Source organism: Notechis scutatus, chromosome 2 (assembly GCF_049901735.1).
Source record: "Notechis scutatus isolate UNSWTSFEM ecotype Mainland chromosome 2, rNotScu1.2, whole genome shotgun sequence".
Classification (NCBI taxonomy): Eukaryota; Metazoa; Chordata; class Lepidosauria; order Squamata; family Elapidae; genus Notechis; species Notechis scutatus.
Genome location: NC_142010.1, coordinates 91,540,030 through 91,560,893, shown reverse-complemented (window position 1 = coordinate 91,560,893; position 20,864 = coordinate 91,540,030). Strand labels below are relative to the sequence as shown.

The window sequence follows — 20,864 nt, the reverse complement described above, 5'->3', positions numbered from 1 at the left end:
TCAGAACATTGCTCTACTCCTATAGTTAGTGAACAATCCCTCCTCCCCATTCTGTCTCTTTTATGTTATCGCTAACCACTTCCCTGACTAAATCCCTCTAGATCTCCTGGGACTTCACCTCCAGGAATTCTTAGACAGTTGCGTCTACATTCCTTATTTGCCTAAATCAGAATTTCCAGTCCGATACTGCTGGGTTTCATTGGAATAAATGGTGTGGGAATGACAGAAACTATAACCTAATCCAATACATTTGGGATGCTGGTTGTTATTAGTATACCAGCTGCCAGCTAAATGATTTTCAGCTAATTAAGCCTTAAATTAAGTAATTGATTATAACATGTTTAAATTTATAATATTTAAATTGAGCACAATTGCCCAAATTAATTAGCATTAGTCTACACAACAGCTTTCCTGCAGTTCAGTAAAATAGTTACCTAGGTAACATTCTATAGTTTTAAAGGGCTAAGTTATTTTATTCCCATCCATACAGGAGCATCATATTGTCATCCCAATTCTCTTGATTGTATGGCCCATTTTCATTGTGTGAATGGTGAGAAAGAAAAAGAGGAAATCCATAACTATAAGGGCAAGAGAACTCAGCTATTAAATATCAATGTTTTAACTTCAAGGTATCTATTTATAGTTGACAAGGGAGAAGTAGGTTCTATTGTTCTGATGACTACACATTTCAGACCAGATAAATATGGTCTGGCCTGCGTTCAGCAGAACATTATCTTTCAGGATTTAAATCTAATTTCACCACCAACCAAGATCACCTAAATGTTTGCTGAGGGTTGCTTACTTCAGATCAATTTCTTCTCTGTGTTTCCATTAGTTCCTCCTGCCAATCCAATGCCTTCCTTTTACTTTATTCTGTCATTTTTCAATTGCTTTGGCCTGCAATTTCTTGAAGTTCATTATAGAAATAGCACAGCAAGAAGGATGGTGGGAGGGATGCATGGCACTGAGAAATGCTGCCATTCTGGCCACTGTAGTTGGGAATGCCAACATTATTAAGCATTAGAACAGCAAAAGGTCATTCTAATGCTAGCAACAAAGAGAAAATCAGTGTTAAAATAAGAAAACAGCTCACCATTTGACAAATTCCCAGTTATGACAATGTAAAGAAGACAGGATCAATAAACAGGATCTTATATGGGGGAAAAAAGGAGAAATGAACCCAACCTTAATTTTTTATGGAAGGCTGCAGGTATGTTGGAATAGAAATGGATAAGGAAGAAAGTGATATTTAAATAATAAGAAATCCATTCTATAAATCAGTAGTTAGATCTGCATGTTAACTGAATCCAGTTAATTTGCATCACAGAGAATGGCCCTTGTTCCTGGAATGAAAGAGTCCCAGAGTGATTTTTTTTAAAAAAAAAATGCACTGCACAGTTGTCTCTGTGTCAGAAAACACATTTTGCAAGAGAAAATGGGGACACAACATTTTAGGACAATCCCTATTTAGGGATCTTCTTATCCTTATTGAGATTATTATTAAATAATAATCAAAAATAGTATTACAATTAAAAATAAAGACCCAAGTGAGATGGCGGCACAAGACGCTGCATGTATGTAAGCTCCATGTGATAATTTTAAATGTTATGCTATAAATATTGGGTAGGAACTTTTTTTTATTTGAAGCACACAGCATCAGTAGCAGCTGTGCTTTGACTGCAATAAGCTAAGTTTACTGCAGATGTATGGTATGCCAATAAAAGAATATAAACTAAAGATGACATTCTATGCATTTTATTTTACATTTATTTAGTCCTCCCAGCTACAATACAGACATAGTAAAGCTCAGACTACTTACTGCAGAAAGATGGAAGAATGTTTGAGAACATAATAAGTAGGAGAGCTGTTACTATAGTTATTATTTAAATACCTAAAATAGTCCTCACAAGAGATAGCTATTGTGAACCATGATTAGACCCAGAGATTGGTGTAGTATTTTTTAGAGGAAGGAAACCAAACTGAGATCACAGATTTTTTCCCCCTTCCAACAAGACCTATATGTAACTCTTCTTAGACAATGCCTTCAGTTCAGTGAAGCCATCTCATGACTGATCAGCGGGGCTTTACTCTATGTTTCTTGGTAACCCTAGCCAAAGAATTTGTCCTCATGTATCAACAAACTTATATATGGACAACAAATAATACTTAATTTGAGAGAAACTGGTTTATGTTGGGAGATGAAAAGACAGGATATCAATGACTTCCAACTCCAGGCTAAAAAGACTGGTGAAAGAGAAACTTTAGGCCAATACATGCTTGGCTATTATTTAAATTACTCATTAGCATAATAGAAAATAATAGCCAAATTTATTTGGAAAAAATAACATCCTTCTAATAAAAAGAAAGGAAATTAAAGGAAAAGCAAAGGTATAAAAGATCAACTTTTGAATAGTTATTACAAAAGCCAAAAGAACAATTTACATATAGTCAGAATTTATTATAAAGAGGCATTTGGAATTGATTCTTTATTCCATAGCTGGATTATCAAATACTGGAAACACATGGTGTTGATTCAAACATTGTATAGAAAAAATAATGAATCAATGGAAGACAGAATTGGAAAAGAATTGGTGGTTGGAAAAGAAAAATATGGCTTGTCAAATTAGGAGAGGCATCTTGCAGGATGGCTCATTATCACCCTTATTATTTGCCATTGCCATGTTCCACATTAAAAGTAAAAAAAAAGTAACTATCAAAATGCAAAAAAAAATGCCAAAAAATCTCTCATTTGTTTTATATTAATGATCTGAAGCTTTATGGAAAACCAGAAATTGAAATCCAGTCGCTGACAAATACTGTACAAATTTTAGCACAAATATAGCAGTAGACCATCAGAAGCGATCAAGATGAAGCCTACAAATATCTGGGCATTTTACAGTTGGATGACATCAAACATCAACAAGTTAAAAATGTGTTTAATAAAGAATACATCCAAAGAGTAAGAAAACTGAATTGTGGTAAACAGCATCACAGCTATTAATGCCTGGGCCATACAATACAATACACTGTGATGGCAATACACAGCTGGAACTTAACTGTGGCAAAAGAAAGCAAAGATAGCACTAATAACCTTGGGTGCAGTCCCCAAACCACCGGAGCACCATTTGAATACCATTAGTGTTGACAAAATCACCAGTCAATTGCAAAAGGTAGCTTTATTTGGAACAGCTTACATCTTGCCTTGTTACATCTTGAGTCTCCAGCTTATTTCTTCTTGCCCCTTCCTAGGTTCCAGATTACAATGATGTAATAATTTTAGAAGGTAAACTAGCACAAGGTTTTTCAGTGCAAGAAAGCTGTAGAAATGTTGCCATTCTGGATTCCAATCTAGACATAACAACTACTTGAACTACTTCAGCTATACTTGATTATTTTGGATACTTCTTTCTATTCTACTGTTAGACATCCCTTGATATCACAGACAACATTCAAGATGCAATTGCACCAATACACTATTTAACATAGTGATTATTATCTATTAGATTGACTAGACAGTTGAGAGTTGCAATTTAAAAAATGACAAGAAATTTTGATTTAAAGTTGGAAATGCAACTTTCTACATAATCTAGATTTTAGTGAAAACTTTACTAGAAGTAATACAGGTTTTTCCCATTATCTAATTATAATAACAACCACAATAACCTAAGGAACTTAATTACATTTTTGCATTTAATCAGCAATAAGATAGCATGGCTAACTAAAATAACATTAAGCTCAGTTTAATGTAGAAGGAAACAAAGAAGTATTTGTGGATCCAAAGCAAATACATGATTTCCCACTTCTTCTTTGAGTTGATGTATTTCTGGTTCATTCCACTGTTTTAAAGAAAAGTTCTACTTTTTAGAAACTTCAGCCAAGTTTTAGCACCTGCTTAGTTGTGTTTTTAGGAACTCCTAAATAATGCCGTTTTTTTAAACCTTCCTCTTAAGATGCAGGTGTCTGCTTTTGTTGTTGAAGAGGATTCTTCTCATTAGTGTTTCACTTCTTCATATGTTATTATTATAAATTGCAGACACAAAACCAAAATGCCTACTTTGGGTCCTGCTGTTCAAAGGACTGATCATGGAAATGTTCTTCAACTACACAATTTTAAATTGAAAACATGCTCAATGGAAAACATTGCTTTTGAAGTTACTTCTTATTCAATGCAAAATGGAATTGATATCAGCTGAGAATCATCTTATCTTTGCCTTCAAAGATTTATGCACCATGTGCATTTGGTTTTTACATGTTCAGTAATATGGCAGAATTTACCCAGACCTGCTATCTTCATTCTCTTCTTCTCTGCCATTTCCTTTTATCTTTTTGTCACATTTCTCTTTACTGCTTTCTGTTTCTTTAAACAGCGATTTTTCATCTAAGTTACATACATTGTTATTTCAAAGAATTGATAATAGGAGATAGCTTAGGTGTCTGCTACTAACTACAGTGATAAAAAAAGGAGAAGTATTTTGTGATATGACAGAAATTCTGCTTGCTTGTTGGGCTTGTGGCTGAACTTTGGGTGCAAATATACAAATTCCAGGGCTTGCATTGCACGTCACACTATGCATTTCATCACTTGGTTTCTCTCTCCAATATCTATGGATGATGGAATACCTCTGTTCAACATCTCTACCTGCATCTGAGAGCAAAAACTGCTAGATAAAAGGAGAGGTAGAACTGGCTCTAGACAGGGGTGGGATTCAAATTTTTAATAACTGTTTTTGTGGGCATGGCTTAGGTGGTAGACATGGCTTGGTGGTCATGTTATTGGCTGGGTATGGCCAACTCAATATCACTCACATCGAGGCACGCATCTCCTCACCTGGCCTCTCATGACTGTGGGGATGCTGCAACAGTCGTAAGTGTGAAAAATGGTCATAAGTCACTTTTTTCAGTGCCATCGTAACTTTAAATGGTCACTCCACACAAGCAAAGTACCAGCAAAGGAGGAAAAAAAACTCCAGAGAAGTTCCTGAGAAAGGAAGTCTAGTCCTGCCAAGAATGTAATAAGAGGCAGTTTCTGTAAGCAACACCAGAATGTTTCCTTCCTGCCTTCCTTACAGGATTAGGCGAACTGGTAGAATCCCATCCCTGACTCTAGATCCAATGAAGGAGTATAGCAGTGCTGAAATCTACAATACAAATTTTCAAAACAACAGCACCAAGGCATTATTCTGCTTTATTTATTTATTTATTTATTTATTTGTTTGTTTGTTTGTTTATTATTTATTTATTTATTTATTTATTTAAAATTAGGGTCATAAAAGTACTAGTAAGAAATAAAAGCACTGAAGATTTGGAACAAAATATGCAATATTTTATAAACTTTCTATGGCATTTCCATATAATTTACTTAAGGCATAATTTCAAAATGGTTATTTTCTACTAAGTTCAATGTTCTGTAAATAATGAAAACTTGAAAGTGTACATTCTTTGATTCTATAGATATGGGACAAACAACAATTATTCTATATATAATAGTATGCTGTCCTTGCACTGATGTGGCTTGATGATGTAATCCCTCTATCCCCGTGATGGCGAACCTATGGCACACATGCCACAGGTGGCACTCAGAGCCATTTGTGCTGGCATGTGAGCCGCAGGCAAACTTACCTCACTGCACATACCTGCACCTCACAGCTGATTTTTGGCTGGTTTGAGGCCTTTTTTGACCTCCCAGAGGCTTGAAAAAAGCCTCTGCAGGTTTTGCAGGACGAATAATAAGCCCGTTTTGTCACTTCCTGTAAACACCGGAAGTGATGAAACGGGCCTATTATTTGGCCTGCAAAATAAGCCTCTGGGAAACCAAAAAAGGCCTCAAACTGGCCAAAAATCAGCTGTGAGGTGCAGTGCAGGTAAGGGGGGATTGCGCGCATATGCGCAGGGGGAGTGGGGGTGCACATTGCCTTCTGGGTGCTGGCACGCAAATGCGCGAGTGCAAGCGCGTGCTCAATTTTTGGCACAGGAGCCCGAAAAGATTAGCCATCACTGCTCTATCCTGTAAAATAAGTAACAAACATATAGAAAAAAGCTAATTTTTTTCCTTAACTCTAGTTATATTCTGTGACCACTTAATTAAATCAGGCAAGAATTATCAATAAATTAACACACTTATTGTAAAATTGTATTAATTTGCTTCAAAAGCCTGTCAAATATTAATGTAATTGTTATTAATTTAAAACCCTTGGTGCCATCTTCTCCAAAGTAGTTCTGCCTATCTAATGCAGAGAAAAGATTATCAGATCCCATCCAAGAAAAAAATAGGGGAAAAAATGAGCCCAGACACTGTCCTGTGTGATGGACCCAAAGTTGTTGAATAACTTTTATTCTGAGTTTTGGCCAGAATATTATCTATTAGTAGGGACAAGAAGCAATGGATCGAATCTAATCAAGGACAGAACCAACCTAGAAATAAAGAGAAATTTCCTAACGGTGAGAACAATAAACCAGTGAGACAGCTTGCCTTCAGAAGTTGTAGGTGCTCCATCACTGGGGGCTTTTAAGAAGAGACTTGTCATTTGTCTGGAATAGTATAGGGTCTCCTGCTTGAGCAGAGGTTGGACTAGAAGACTTCCAAGGTCTCTTTCAACTCTGTTATTCTGTTCTGAATTACATCATGCATCCTGTGCCATCACATTCCCAAGACCAGAGGGCATCAAATTGTAAAACTGGGGCACAGAAGCAAAACTGAAAGATGGAGTTCCTCATTCCTTCTCAGTGTGGAAATGGGAGCCTTTGTTGACTGCTGACACTAAGCTAGACTCTGCATAGGATCTAAATACCAGAATTCTTTTCCAACAGCTTTTGCCCTCTTCACAATAGCTCCTGGAAAAATTCCAAGCTGCTTCTAAGCACTGCCTAAAGTGATCCAATGAGGACCAGGGTGTTCACCTTCTCCCTTCTCCAACAATCACTCTTCCTGGAACCTTTTCTGGGGAGTTTTACATTGGATTCTGGTGCACCCAATCCTGGAAGATGCAACATCTCTTTTCTCTTGAATCTCTCAGAAGAGAATACCTTTTGACTTTCAGATTTCACTTAGAGGCAGGACCATTAGCAATTACAAAAGCTCATAAAAATTTAAGTATTCCTGATAAGTAATTCCTTACTGAAGAAAACTTAGGAAGCCATAATTAAAATTCCTTTAACTCCTTTAACATCAAACGATCCACTATTGACCTCACCCCATTCCTAAGAGGTCTGTAAGGGGCGTGCATAAGTGCACCATCGTACCTACTGTCCCTGTCCTATTGTCCCCATTTATTTGTACCTATTTCCTGTATTCTTACTCATGTTTATACTTATACCTATTATCTTGTAAGCGATTGACAAATCAAATCAATAAATAAAATAAATAATTAAAATAGTTTAGTTAATGCTGTGTTTCAAGAGCAAGCCCTTCGTAGAGAAACAATATTCAAACTCTTTTGTGCCTCTTTCTTAATCCTTCTGTATGAAAAAGATTCCTCACTCCCTCGGGGTGGGATTCTACCGGTATAACAACTGGCTCGTTGATTGTGCACTTCGTGCGAATGCTCCGCTTAAAAAACCTCTAATACTTGCCTTCTACTGCAGTCCCTATGAAGAAAACAGCTGAGGCGTGGCAAACCGCTCTGCCACACAGATCAGCTGTGCTCTAAACAAAGGAAATAAAGCACAGGAAAGAGTAGGGGAGGGCGGGCGGGCAGGTCCACATGCTCATCGCAGCGAACCTGTTCGCTGCCAGCTGATCTTCGGAGCAAGGAGTTCACCCGAACCAGGCCAAACCAGTACAACCCCACCCCTGTACTCCCTCCTTTGTGCAAAAGGGCCATTCAGCATCTGTTCCTTACTGTATTTGGCACAGACTCTTTCACAGGTAAGATCCAATTAGTTTGGGTTTCTTAGGGTAGACTTGTAGCATGCTCAGCATCAGAAACTCAGGATGATCTTCCCCACTGGGAGAAGCCTTGAAAGGCAAGGAAGGTGAGACAGACAAGAGTGTCTTGGCCCTGCCTGCGTAGCTCTGAGGTGTGTCAAATGTGCATGGCAGGAGTTGTTACTGTGAGCACAAAGGTTACAGAAGGAAAGCCCACTTTTGGAAACAATCCTTTTGCATATGTGGAACAGGCTCTGAACAAAGTATAATAAAGTGGGGGGAGGAGGTCACATAAACTCATTATTTTAAGGGACCGTGATACCACAAAGGTTGAGAAACCCTGCTCTAGATTACATCTGACTTAAAGTTCACCTTGCCGAAGAAAACATTGCTTCGTTTCATAGATTTTTATTTTTGTTTGCATTATCCAGTGCAGCATTTGCTCTTGGCCTCCTTTCTCTGCTCACATCCATCAGCACTGAAAGGAATGTAGTTGGTTTTGAGCATAATATACCTTTGCTTTTTATGAAAACGAAGAGAAATGAAACATTCTCCCCTGCCTCAGACACAACAATAATTTCCACAAGCAGTACTTACAAATGGTAGGCTGCAAATGTAGGAGTTAAAAGAACTTTCTCTAACCATAGTGCAAGGTATAAAAAACTCATATATATATATACAGCAAACTCCGAGACCAATAAACACAGACCAAGACTCCCAACCAATCAGGATGAAGAAAAACCATTCTGGCACAGCAATAGGCTGCCCCAAATTTAAATCTGAAACCACTGTAAAAGTCTGACCCACAGACGGACACAATACAGAAGCCTGATGATGGCAGATGAGATTCTGCTGAAACGTTGCTACAACTTTAAAGAACTACAATGCGTGGGAAAATAGTACCCGAAAACTTAAGAAAACAAATATATATATATATATATATATATATATATATATATATATATATATATATATATATATATATATTCTTAAGTTTTCGGTACTCATGTATGGCATTCGGCTTTGTTCGGGTATTTTCTCACGTCATTGTAGTTGTTCTTTTAAAGTTGTAGCAACATTTCAGCAGAATCTCATCTGCCATCAGAATCTTAGAGATATTGGTAAACCATTACCAGACCACCTGGATGTGTAATGAATATGGGTTCCTTTCTTATCCATTGTAGAAATCTAGTTATCTGAAACACTAACGATAGCTATGTCATGAAGTTGGAACTTCTACTGCAGATTATATTTATCTATTCCTGCATTAAAATCTTCTAACTGGTAAATTGCTGTATTTTTCTCTTCTCGCATAATCAATGCATAAATTAGGACAGAGCTTGAAACACAAAATGGGCTAAGTTAATGCACCTAACACTGGTTTGATAATAAGTGTGACCACATACAGATAGCCTTATGAAAGTCGTAAATCAAGGCAATCACATGACCAGACACAATTTTATGACTTTTTTTGCAGCGGTTGTTAAGTGAATGCTTTGGTCATTAAATGAACATAGCAGTTATTTAGTGAATGCAACTGTTGTTAAGCAAATCAGTGTTGCTGGAAACCAGCCCCAAAGGTGGGAAACTGGCAAAAAAAACAACCATTACAAATTGCAGTAGTGTGACTTGGAAAACTGCAATTAGCACTAAACATGACCTGAGTGCCAAGCAACTGAAATGCAGTCATATAACCACAAGGAATGAGGTCAGAATTCTGGAAGCAGGAGGTCCATTGTAACTTTGATCAGTTGCTAAAGACAGGTCATTAAATGAAGATGAGCAGTGCCCTTCCCAGGGGGAAATGATCAATTGTTGGATAATTACTAAATGATAATGCAAAGTTTTAATAAAGCTGCTTTTGACAAATCTGACCAAGGGCTGCCAAATCTGGAAAAATCTGCAAGATGAACCCCAAAATGGCCAGATTTATGAGTACATAGCTGATTTCTAGGGGTATAAAAGAACATGCATTGGGATGATCTTACTGTGATTGATCATTCTTCTTCTGGATGAGGAAGAAGAATAAAAGATGGAATGAATTCTGAATTTTCAATGCAAGCTAGGACAATTAGAAAATCTTACTAACTGGAAGGACTATCCTGAGGTGCTCAGCACTTCCATCTAAAATGTTCACATCCTGTTGAATTGCTACCTATACTAATAAGATGGTCCCCAGTGCCTCTTTGCTTCTTTCCATGTTGGACCCTCCAGTCACAGTTGCCATGTGACAGGAAGGGAGGGAAAAATTTCCAAGTCCATTGAGCTCTTCCCTTTCACACTTGTCCATTAACTGTGGTGAGATGCTGGGTCCTCTGTAACTGAGGGAGGGGAGTGATTCTGATGGCTTAGGTGGTATGAAGGAATCAGGGGTGGGATTCTACCAGTTCGCACCTATTCACTAGAACCGGTTTTAACTTTCTAAGCAGTTAACCGGTTGTTAGAAGAAATTACTGGCCTAATCCTGTAAGGAAGGCAGGAAGGAAACATTCTGTGTTGCTTACAGAAACTGCCTCTTATTACATTCTTGGCAGGACTAGACTTCCTATCTCAGGAACTTCTCTGTATGTATGTATGTATGTATGTATGTATGTATATATATATATATATATATATATATATATATATATATATATATATATATATATATATATATATATATATATTTAAAAAAAGAAAAAATTACTAAAGGGAGCCTCTATTAAAAATATAAACAGTCAAAAAGGAAAAAGAAAATAGGTAATTATAAAAGGAAAAACCAGTCTGGTTACAATTACTAATCACAATAGAAGTTCACTAGAAGAAAAAAAAAGTAAAAAGCCAAGCCTCATTTTGACATCTCCTAAAAAATCGCCACTAAGTCCATCTTATCAAATTCTGTCAAAAAATCTTACAGGTTTCTTCTTCTTCTAGGGTGTCCTTATCCCAAATAAATAAAAAAAAATCTCACCAGCTGATACACTTTCTCTTTCTTTCTTCTCTTCCTTCCGGAGCTGTCCCTGCTTCAGCAGCTTAATGGCTGCCTCTCCGCCGATGGTAAAGGGGCTTCTTCTGGATCCACCAGGGACTTGCGGTATCCCTGTGATCAACAGAACGCGCCCCTTACTATCACCATCTCTACGGGACGGTTTAGGTCCATTGGACCGACCAGGGGCGAAGATATCAGCTGTAACTTCGGAGCCCCGAAATTACAGCTGTAGCGCGGCGACGTGGCTCCTTCTCTTCTACCAGTTCGCCTAATCCTGTAAGGAAGGCAGGAAGGAAACATTCTGGTGTTGCTTACAGAAACTGCCTCTTATTACATTCTTGGCAGGACTAGACTTCCTTTCTCAGGAACTTCTCTGGAGTTTTTTCCCCTCCTTTGCTGGTACTTTGCTTGTGTGGAGTGACCATTTAAAGTTACAGTGACAGTGGCACTGAAAAAAGTGACTTATGACCATTTTTCACACTTACAACTGTTGCAGCATCCCCACAGTCATGAGAGGACAGGCGAGGAGATGCGTGCCTCGATGTGAGTGATATTGAGTTGGCCACACCCAGCCAATAACTTGACCACCAAGCTATGTCCACCCAGTCACATGACCATCAAGCCACGCCCACCACCTAAGCCACACCCACAGAACCGGTTGTTAAAAATTTTGAATCCCACCCCTGGAAGGAATGTAGATCAGGCCTTGAGAAAGAATGAATGGTTTAGAGATTGGGGGGGAGGTGCAGAAAAGGTTAGTAATTCCTAAGAAAGAGGAAAGCAAAAGAAAAAAACACAACATAAGACCACCTTGATTTAGCTCCATGTAAAATGGAACAGACAATAATCCTGACAGGTTTTTAAGATTCTGTTATTTTACCCTACCACAATATTCTAAGACAATGTTTCTCAGCCTTTTCTTTATCATGGGCCTCCTTTAAATATTTTTTGCACTGTTTTGTGTGACCAGGGCCACAGACTCCCAAGACTTCACTCAAAATTTCAATCATAACATATCTTCAAGCCTTCACAGACCCCCTGTGACAACATTACAGTTCCACTGGGGTGTGCAGACCACAGGTTGAGAACCACTGTTCTAAGACACACAACCATGCCTCCTTCTTGATCTTGCTTCTCTCAAAGTCTGATGAAGACAGCTTGTTTGAAAGAGATGTTTTAAACAGTCTTTGAATGCAATAAACTTCAATGTTGTATCATCTAGGAGTGCAAATCCCCACATAATCTATTAAAACCATTAAACACGCTGTCATATGTGTTATTTATAAGGTTGCCAATGGCAGAAAGGCTACATCCTTCTCTTTCAACTATGTCAGTTTTGTGAATGTTCTTGTTTAGGCAATATTTGAGGAGCTCTCCAAGTGTTTCATGATACCATCTAGTGCTGAAACAAGTAAGTTCTCTACCGTTGTTCTTATCTCTTAGTTTCAGAACTGAAACACATATCTGCACTTGTAGAAATATACAAAGCAATACGTTATTCTTTTGTAACAAAAAAACAACAACCCGTCTCCCAGCTATTACATTTGCATGATAAACTTTAGATATATGGAATGAACTCTTCTACAGTAATTCCACAGTGTAAATTATGGTTGGGCAAGGATCGGCTATGACAATATGATTTTCTAAAATTCAGATTAATCATCCCCATTCTCAGTTTATGCCAGGGATTCCATACAGCCTTCATTTGTCACTAATACATGTCACAAATTTGAATTATTTATGGCCAAATATTTGAAAAACATAAGCATATGCTTACCCTAGTATGTGCCTTCTTTCTGGTATCTTTAGGAAACTCAGGTATATCCTGATGGTATGTTGGCTTGCTAACCATGCAGATTTTGTATCAGATTTGCTAAAGAGGCCAGCCTCCTGAGGTGCTCACAATATGTAGTCTCATCTCTGCTTGTCTTGATTGGTTAAAATGCCTGAAATTGAAATATTGCAAAGTAAACATTACAAAGAAAGAAACAAAGGTTGTTGAGCCTGTTTGGTTACAAGTGACACAACATAGAAATTATTGGTTCTTATTGAGAAATGTGTTCATTATGTTTCTTGCACAAACTAGTTTACTTTGGCTGCAAAGCTACAGTATACTTGTTTATCTTGAAGTATCACTTCTGACATTTGGAAGATTGTATCACATAAGTCTAAAAGCATCCCAGCAACAAACTACAATACAAAACACATGAGATTACTTAATTTGGGAGGGAATATTACAGCATGCTGTATCTAGATATAGCCAGAATATGGCAATCATTCCCACAAACATTTAAAGACTGTGCAAATTTACACTGACAGAGAAATAAATTGAATTCTTGTTAGCAAGCATTGATCAAATGCATCTCTAAATTCCAGTACATCTATGCATATCTATAGTTTGTCTTTTTGTTTAATAACAAAATAACAAGAAAAAAATAGAAAAGGAGCTTTCCAATCCAACTGTACAAATTAAAAACTTCTAAGATAGCAAATCCTAAATGGCTGAAATGGCACCTCCCTGAGCTGACATGGCATTGCCTACATCTGTCCTGAATGAAGCCCGGAAGACAACAGTGAGCAACTTCCATTGGATTCAGTACATTGGAAATTATCATAATTCTCAGCTTTGGCTAATTTTGTGCCAACATTTTGGACTGTATCTCCCTAGCCTGTTATAACACAGAACTCTACTCATTATCTGCCTTTTTTATGCCTTTGGAGACAGCTTGGAATGATTTTAACTTTTAGAATGTTAGTTCATGCTGCAGGATCAAACAATGGAAAGGACACACATTGTGACTTACTATTTGCAATGGTTGTTTAGAATTTACGTTTTAGACAAGAGAGTCACTATGGACTTATTAAAGAAGAAAGAAAAGGCCTAGATAGATGGATAAACAGATAAAAACAGGACTGATTGGTCCATCCATCCTTCCATCCATCCATCCAAAGTATCAGTACTTTTAGATACCATGCGTAAGATGTGTTTTAACATCTACAAAACATTTTCTAGTTAGCAATATAGCCAAATCATTGTCATAGGATGGATCAGGCTTCCCCAAGCTAGTACTTTCAGATACATGGCATCTTCAGCTTCAAGAATTCTTTACCCTCGTGGGCAATTTTGGACAGTCTATATGTCTCATTATTATTGAGAAATCACTGTTTTTTCTCAATATTCTGCCTCATTTCCTGTTGCCTTGCAAAATGAACCACAAAGACAGAACTCTCCAACTACTTAGAGTAAAATAATATTCTTTTACTGGGGTAGTTTCCATGATGTTCTCTTGCCCTGTCAAGCACTTTCTGACAGAGCAGGAGGGGATATATTCACACTGTTCTTGTTATTCCCAGTTTTTTAGTGATTTTCTATGTGTCAGTTCTGCTAGAATCTTTATGCAAAACAAGAAGTGTTCTGCACCTTTCAGGACTAAGTTTACTGTATCCCTGGTTCTTTTACCAGAATAATGTTTTCTTAAATCCTTCCTACTGTTGGAATGTTGGCCTTAAATGCTTCAATGGGATCCGAGGAGTCTGCTACCCTAATAAAAATGCCTTCTAGCAGTTTAAAATATAAATTAAAAGCATATAATAAATATTCAAAAAAGTAACAATAAGCAAAATATATGTGCCTAATCACAATCTCAAGAGTAGCAAGTAAGTAATACTCAAAACTTATATAAAAAAAACCACCTTTTCCACAGCTTTATGAAAAGCAACATGGTAGATGCCAAGGAGAGGGCTGTTCCATAAGAGGGGGAGGGAGAACTTAATCTCCAGGTTCCATTCCCCCCTCATCAAACAAATGTAGAAGATTTGAGCTTCCCCATCTGAGATGAGAATTGTTCCAGATGGAAAAGGCAGGGCCGAAAATACTTTGGAGCCCAGCCATGTATGATAATGAGAATAATGACTGCCACTCACTTCACTTCGGGCAGCTTACAAAATCCCTATGCAGTACGTACAATTAAAAATGTACAATACAGTCTAAAACAGCAACAGGCCTCCCAAAATATATATCAACTCCAGGCCTAGGGCCAAAGTCCAAGCTTAAGAATCCCAAAGAGAATAGGTGTCATCCATTCAAATGTCAAATGTCAATGACATTTCAAATGTCAATGACTGTGACAGAGAAGGCATGCTTCTTCAGATTTCATAGGGAGGAGGATCTGTAGTTCACATACTCTACCAAAGCATACCAGATGGATGAAACAATTGGAGATAGGCTATAAAGATATGCCATAAAGAGCTTTATGGGTAACAACCTGCACCTTGAATTGCACCTGGAAGCCAACCCATGCAGTTTGCAAGCAGCAGTAACACATGACCAGACTGAAAACTGCTGCAGCATTTTAAACCAGCTGTAGCTTCTGGAGGGTCTTCACAAGCAGACCCGCGCAGAGCACATTGCAACAATCCAGTTGTGAGATGAACCATAGCATCAATAAATGTCTGAAGGACTTTCCAATTCAAGAAAAGGTGCAAAAGGTGCACAAGGCAAACCTGCACAAAGTTCCTCCTGACCTCAGCTGCCATTTGTTTTTTGAGTCACAGCTGAGAGTACAGAAGTAACAAGTGTCTCCCACTCCCAATTCCACAGCTAGTCAGAAGGATTCTGTGGACAATGCTATCAAAAGCCACTGAGAGATCAAAAAGCACAAGCATTGATGCGCTGCATTATCTCAGCTCCACCAAACATCATCCACAAAAGCAATAAATGCTGTTTCCATATTATACCCCAATCTGAAACATGACTGAAGCATGTACAAGTTAGAGCTTAGATCAATCCCAGCACTTTGAAATTGCCTAGAAACACATCAGAACTAATACAGTGTCTGCAATGTTGGTGTTACATGCCTCCAGTGATAGCACCAAATGTATTTTCAAGGTAGTTTTTTCAAAGCCTGGCTGTATTGCATGGCTATAGTCTAATGTCTAACAGGGCCATTAACTGGTACACAAAAAAAAGAAAGAAAGAAAGAAAGAAAGAAAGAAAGAAAGAAAGAAAGAAAGAAAGAAAGAAAGAAAGAAAGAAAGAAAGAAAGAAAGAAAGAAAGAAAGAAAGAAAGAAAGGACTTTTTTTACAGATAGTTACACTGAATTTCCAATCAAAACCACTCTAAATATCTACGTATTTGTTAAACCAAATCCAGAACATATAGAAATTAAATTGCAAATTCATATCCACCAGTTTTGCTTCCTTTTTCTCTAATAAATACAAGGAAGGCAAAATAAGAAAGTGTCATGCTCAAAAAAAGAAGTTCACATTCTATTTTTGATGTTTCTCATCCAGGACCTTCCTCTTGTTACACAATCAATATACAGATATTTCACAGCCGTAACAACCATTTCAGACTCTCAAAATCACAGTGCTGTAAAAGTTGTCTAGATGATGTTTTTTCAGATAGTTCTATCAATGTGGCTTTTTGTGTTTAATCAAGATCAAACAGTAACTTCTTACACATTTAACAAGTGTGAGATCCATAACACCTTTGGGAACAAAACAAAAGTTCTATGCTACAATCAGAATTTGTTAGAAGTCCCAACCTATCTACCAACTAAACTTGTGTTTTTGGATTTATCTCAGAACAGTATCCAAAGTCTGGAGAAGAATGACTTCAAGAACTTCAGCTGTTTGCAAGCTCTCAACATTTCCCAGAATAACATAGATAAAATTGAAGACGGTGTTTTCATTCATACAAGCCACTTGGAATTTTTAAATCTTAGTGTAAATCAGCTGCAGTTTCTCTCCAGTTCTATGTTTGATGGACTCATGAACCTTACCACCTTACTACTTGCCAGAAATAAAATATACAGGATCAATCCTTCTGCCTTTGCCAACTTGGAGAATTTAAAGGTAATTGATTTATCTTCAAACAAACTGTATACCTTGAATGCTATGCATGCTGTCTTTAATATGGGATCTTTAAGAGAGTTGCACATCAAAGATAATGGCTTGGAGAACTTCTCAACCAAAGAAATTACTAGTGCACCTCCATTGCTTGAACTAGATGTATCCAATAATCCAATTTCCCTCATTAATATTACAACTCCAGTTCTGCAAAGACTTTTTTCACTTGATTTATCTTTTGCCATTGCCAAAGAGACTATTTTATGGGAAATAGAAGATTCTTGCTTTCTGGAAGGCTTAAAAGCATTATATTTAGGAGGAATAGCAATGAAGCCATCTGAAATCTCAAAAGTGATTCAAATGCTGAATTGTTCTCAGTTAGAGATTATCCACCTAAACCAATTAAACATAACCGAATCAGATAATCTTATAGAAAACATATGCCAATGGCACCGGCAAGTGCAAAGTCTTAACTTTCAAGGCAATATGTTCACAAACATTAAGGCAGAAGCTTTTGAAAATTGCACACATTTAAAGTTTTTGAATATGTCATTTAATAAGTTGAAAAGGCTACCAATGGCATCTTTTCAATCACTGAATTTGTTGCATTCCATTTCTTGGACAAACAACATATCAACTCTTGTACCAAATATTACTCCTAATGTATCATCATTAGAAAGCCTGGATCTTAGCTTTAATGACATCAAGAAAATTGCTTCTGATGATTTCAGATATTTAAATAATATAAAGGCCTTCTACATCAATGGAAACCAGATTGGTTTTGTCTCTTCACATTACTTTGATAATCTAAACAATTTGCAAGAACTAAATCTAGGGCAAACTGCTTTAGAAACAATCACACAACCTTTCTCAGGAAGCCTAAATAAACTGGAAGTGTTGGTGCTCAGGCAAAATAATTTGGAAACCATAGAGAAGGGCATTTTTAAGAATCTTTCTTCTCTTCAGGTTCTTAATCTGGCAGACAATAGGATTGACACAATAGCACCAGGAGCCTTTGAAGGTCTGAGCAATTTACAGATTCTTATCCTTGGACATAACAGGATTGGTAAAAAAACTTTTCGGGCAGACTTTTTTCAAGGGGCAAGCTCTTTAGCAGACCTTGATCTTTTTAATAATTATATCAGCTATGAATCCTCAAAAATGCTTGCCAACCCACCCTTTAAACTTTTAAGGTATTTAAAGAAACTAGCGATAAACAGCCAGGGTGGTAATGGACTTAAATATTTCCCAGCGAATTTTTTAGATGGTTTGGAGTCCATTGTGCAGCTCCACGCAGGCAATTTGGCCATCTCTTCTTTAGAGCCAGAGACATTCACCTTTACTCCTACTCTTCAAGAGCTTGATTTGAGCAACAATAAACTTAGTTCACTAAGCAGTTCTTTATTCCACCCCATATCAAAGCTGAAACAATTGCACCTGAATAGAAATGGGCTGAAGTCTCTCAATGTTTTCCTCAATGCCAACCTTTCAAGACTGACTCTCTTCAGAGCAACTGAAAATGACATAGACGTTATCACCGAAGAGCAATTAAGCACTTTACCTTCCCTTCTTTTCCTAGATCTCAGGCAAAACAATTTCATCTGTACATGTAGCAACCAAAGGTTCATCCAGTGGTCACTGCAGAATCCTAAAACTCAGGTGCTCCATTTCTATCAATACACTTGCGCTTTCCCTCAAACATATAAGGGAAAGCCGCTCTGGACTTTTAACACATCTTCTTGCTTTATTGATTATGAATTTATCCTGTTTATTGCAAATGCAACAGCAGTTCTTTCACTCATGCTTATCTGTTTCTTTTATCAATGGAAATTTCACATGGTCTACATGTTTCATCTATTGCTTGCTTATTATATTGACAAGAAACAAAAAAGGAAGGGGCAAGGTGCGGGATACGACTATGATGCATTTCTTTCCTACAACACCCATGATGAAAAATGGGTAGAGGACGACCTACTTCCAGTGCTGGAAAAGCAATATAGCTGGAAAGTTTGCTTGCATCACCGGGACTTCGAGCCAGGACGGTCCATCCTTGAAAACATTGTGGATAATATCTACGCAAGCAGGAAGACTATTTGTATAATAAGTCGCCACTATCTGGAAAGCGAGTGGTGCTCCAAGGAGATACAAGTAGCAAGTTTTCGCATCTTTGATGACCATAAGGACGTCCTGGTTCTTATCTTCCTGGAAGACATTCCTGCTGAATACCTTTCCCCCTATCACAGAATGAGGAAATTGCTAAAGACAAAAACTTACCTCAAATGGCCGGAAGATGAGCGGGAAATTCCATTGTTCTGGCACAGGCTCAATATGGCTATGAAAACAGGAGACGGAAAAGAGAATGAAAATCCTGTTTTGGCTGGATTTGTTCCTGATGAAATTCCATAAAGACACACACACAGCCCCAATTCCTTGTAAAGAATAGCTACAGGATGCTTCATCAACACATCACTTTACAAATGATCATTAAAGGTAGTCCTTGGCGTATGGCCACAATTGAGGCTAAAATTTCTGTTGTTAAGCGGAACATTTGTTAAGTGCCCTGTTTTATGACCCTTCTTGGTCAGTTGTTAAGTGAATCACTGGAGTTGTTAAGTTAGTCACATGGTTATTAAGCGAATCTGGCTTCCCCATTGGCTTTGCTTGTCAGAAGGTCACTAAAGGGGATCACATGACCCCAGGACACTGCAACCATCATAAATCTGAGTCAATTGCCAAGCGTATGGATTTTGATCATGTGACCGTGGGGATGCTCAATGGTCATAAATGTGAAAAATGGTCACAAGCCACTTTTTTCAGTGGTGTTGTAACTTCAAACGATCACTAAATGAACTGTTATAAGTCGAGGACTACCTGTACAAATGTTCCTATCTGTTATTTGCCATTGCTTCTTATGCAGGTTTTTTTTCCCTTTCATTGAGAAATAGTAAAAAAAAAACCAGAATTTTAAGAAACACTTATTTTCTTCATGTTTTCATGTAGAGCTTTTCATGCTGATCTGTGTTGCTTTACTATTTATATTTGTGAGCAGGAAATGTTATACCTAAAAACTAAACTTGTAATATGTTTCTAGCATTTTTATCTAGAAGTGAGGGCAACTACTGTATATTCAGTGGGTTTTATTCTCATGATACATTAAACAGACTTAGACTTCTCCAGTTTTCAGCAAACTCACTGGGCATACATTTTATTAAAGTCAGCGGTGTTTACTTCTATATCAAATGATTTTACTGAACATCTCCAAGAAAAACCGAAAAGAAAGGATGCCTGGATTTCACTGATCATATGATCATTTATGGCAATGAGATTTCTGACTTGATGGTAATACAATTCTATAGCTAAAGTCAATATAATTCTATATTCATCAGAATTGGATGGGATTGCAGCCAGAGAGATGCCCAACAGCAAATAGCAGAGCTAAAATGGGAATAACTAGGATGTCTAATTAGATACAATAATGAGAATTCAAGTATAAAATTGTAATTCTTTCTGTCCCAAAATATATTAAGGATAATAGACAATATAGATTTAAGCTTGTAAACAGTGTAACTTGAATTTGTGTTTAAATGTATATTGAAAAATCATTAATGTAGTTGATTTAGAGAAATTATTCAGTTTTGAATCTAATGATAATTATTGAGACCTATTTCTAATTTGAATTTATTAAATCAATAGAAAATATTTTCAGATGATTTAATATCCGCAATGCATATCTGCCATCTCTATTTAGGATTCCTTTCTGGAGAACAAAGCTGTCCGTAATGATTAGAAAGCTGTTGAATTTTGGTAAAAGGACTTTAAAGCATACCTTTTAAAACAAAAATGTGATTAAAAATTATATTTGTGAAGTAAACTTCTCCAGCATCTTCTTACTTATTCATATGTTTTGTATTTCTATAAACTTTGTAATATGTGTTGTTTTGAAATGATAGAAAAGTAGCCAAGTGGAATCTTATGTAAATCTTATGTAAATCATATTGAGTATGCTTTTTGGATGATTCTAGAATCTAGAGCAATGTGAATCTGTACTTGTTCCACTGCTATACATAAAAGTGTTGTGTTGTTTCCTTTTGCATGTTTGATTTTGTTTTCTTGCTTTTCTCTAGCCATACATTTGTTTAATAGAAATATTCCTATAGTTCAGAACTATAATTTGGATATTC

General features: G+C 37.1%; 2 protein-coding genes across 2 annotated transcripts in view; one reads left to right on the top strand and one right to left on the bottom strand.

Moving 5' to 3' along the window:
* The window catches only part of ARHGEF37 (Rho guanine nucleotide exchange factor 37), a 65,391-nt gene extending 52,606 nt beyond the window's left edge, over nucleotides 1-12,785 (bottom strand). Inside the window, exon 1 of the mRNA XM_026688429.2 lies at nucleotides 12,610-12,785. The gene's annotated coding sequence lies outside the window, so the exon portion shown is untranslated. The remainder of the gene's footprint in view (nucleotides 1-12,609) is intronic.
* Nucleotides 12,786-16,195: 3,410 nt separating this feature from the next.
* Nucleotides 16,196-20,643, top strand: LOC113423730 (uncharacterized). Its single transcript, XM_026685266.2, has one exon. It carries the CDS (start codon nucleotides 16,222-16,224, stop codon nucleotides 19,087-19,089), a length of 2,868 nt encoding a protein of 955 aa, XP_026541051.2. The 5' UTR covers nucleotides 16,196-16,221; the 3' UTR covers nucleotides 19,090-20,643.
* The last annotated feature ends 221 nt before the right edge of the window (nucleotides 20,644-20,864 follow it).

What these genes read in the sequence shown, in the direction of transcription:
- LOC113423730 (XM_026685266.2), top strand. Translation starts at nt 16,222, where the DNA reads ATGATGTTTTTTCAGATAGTTCTATCAATGTGGCTTTTTGTGTTTAAT.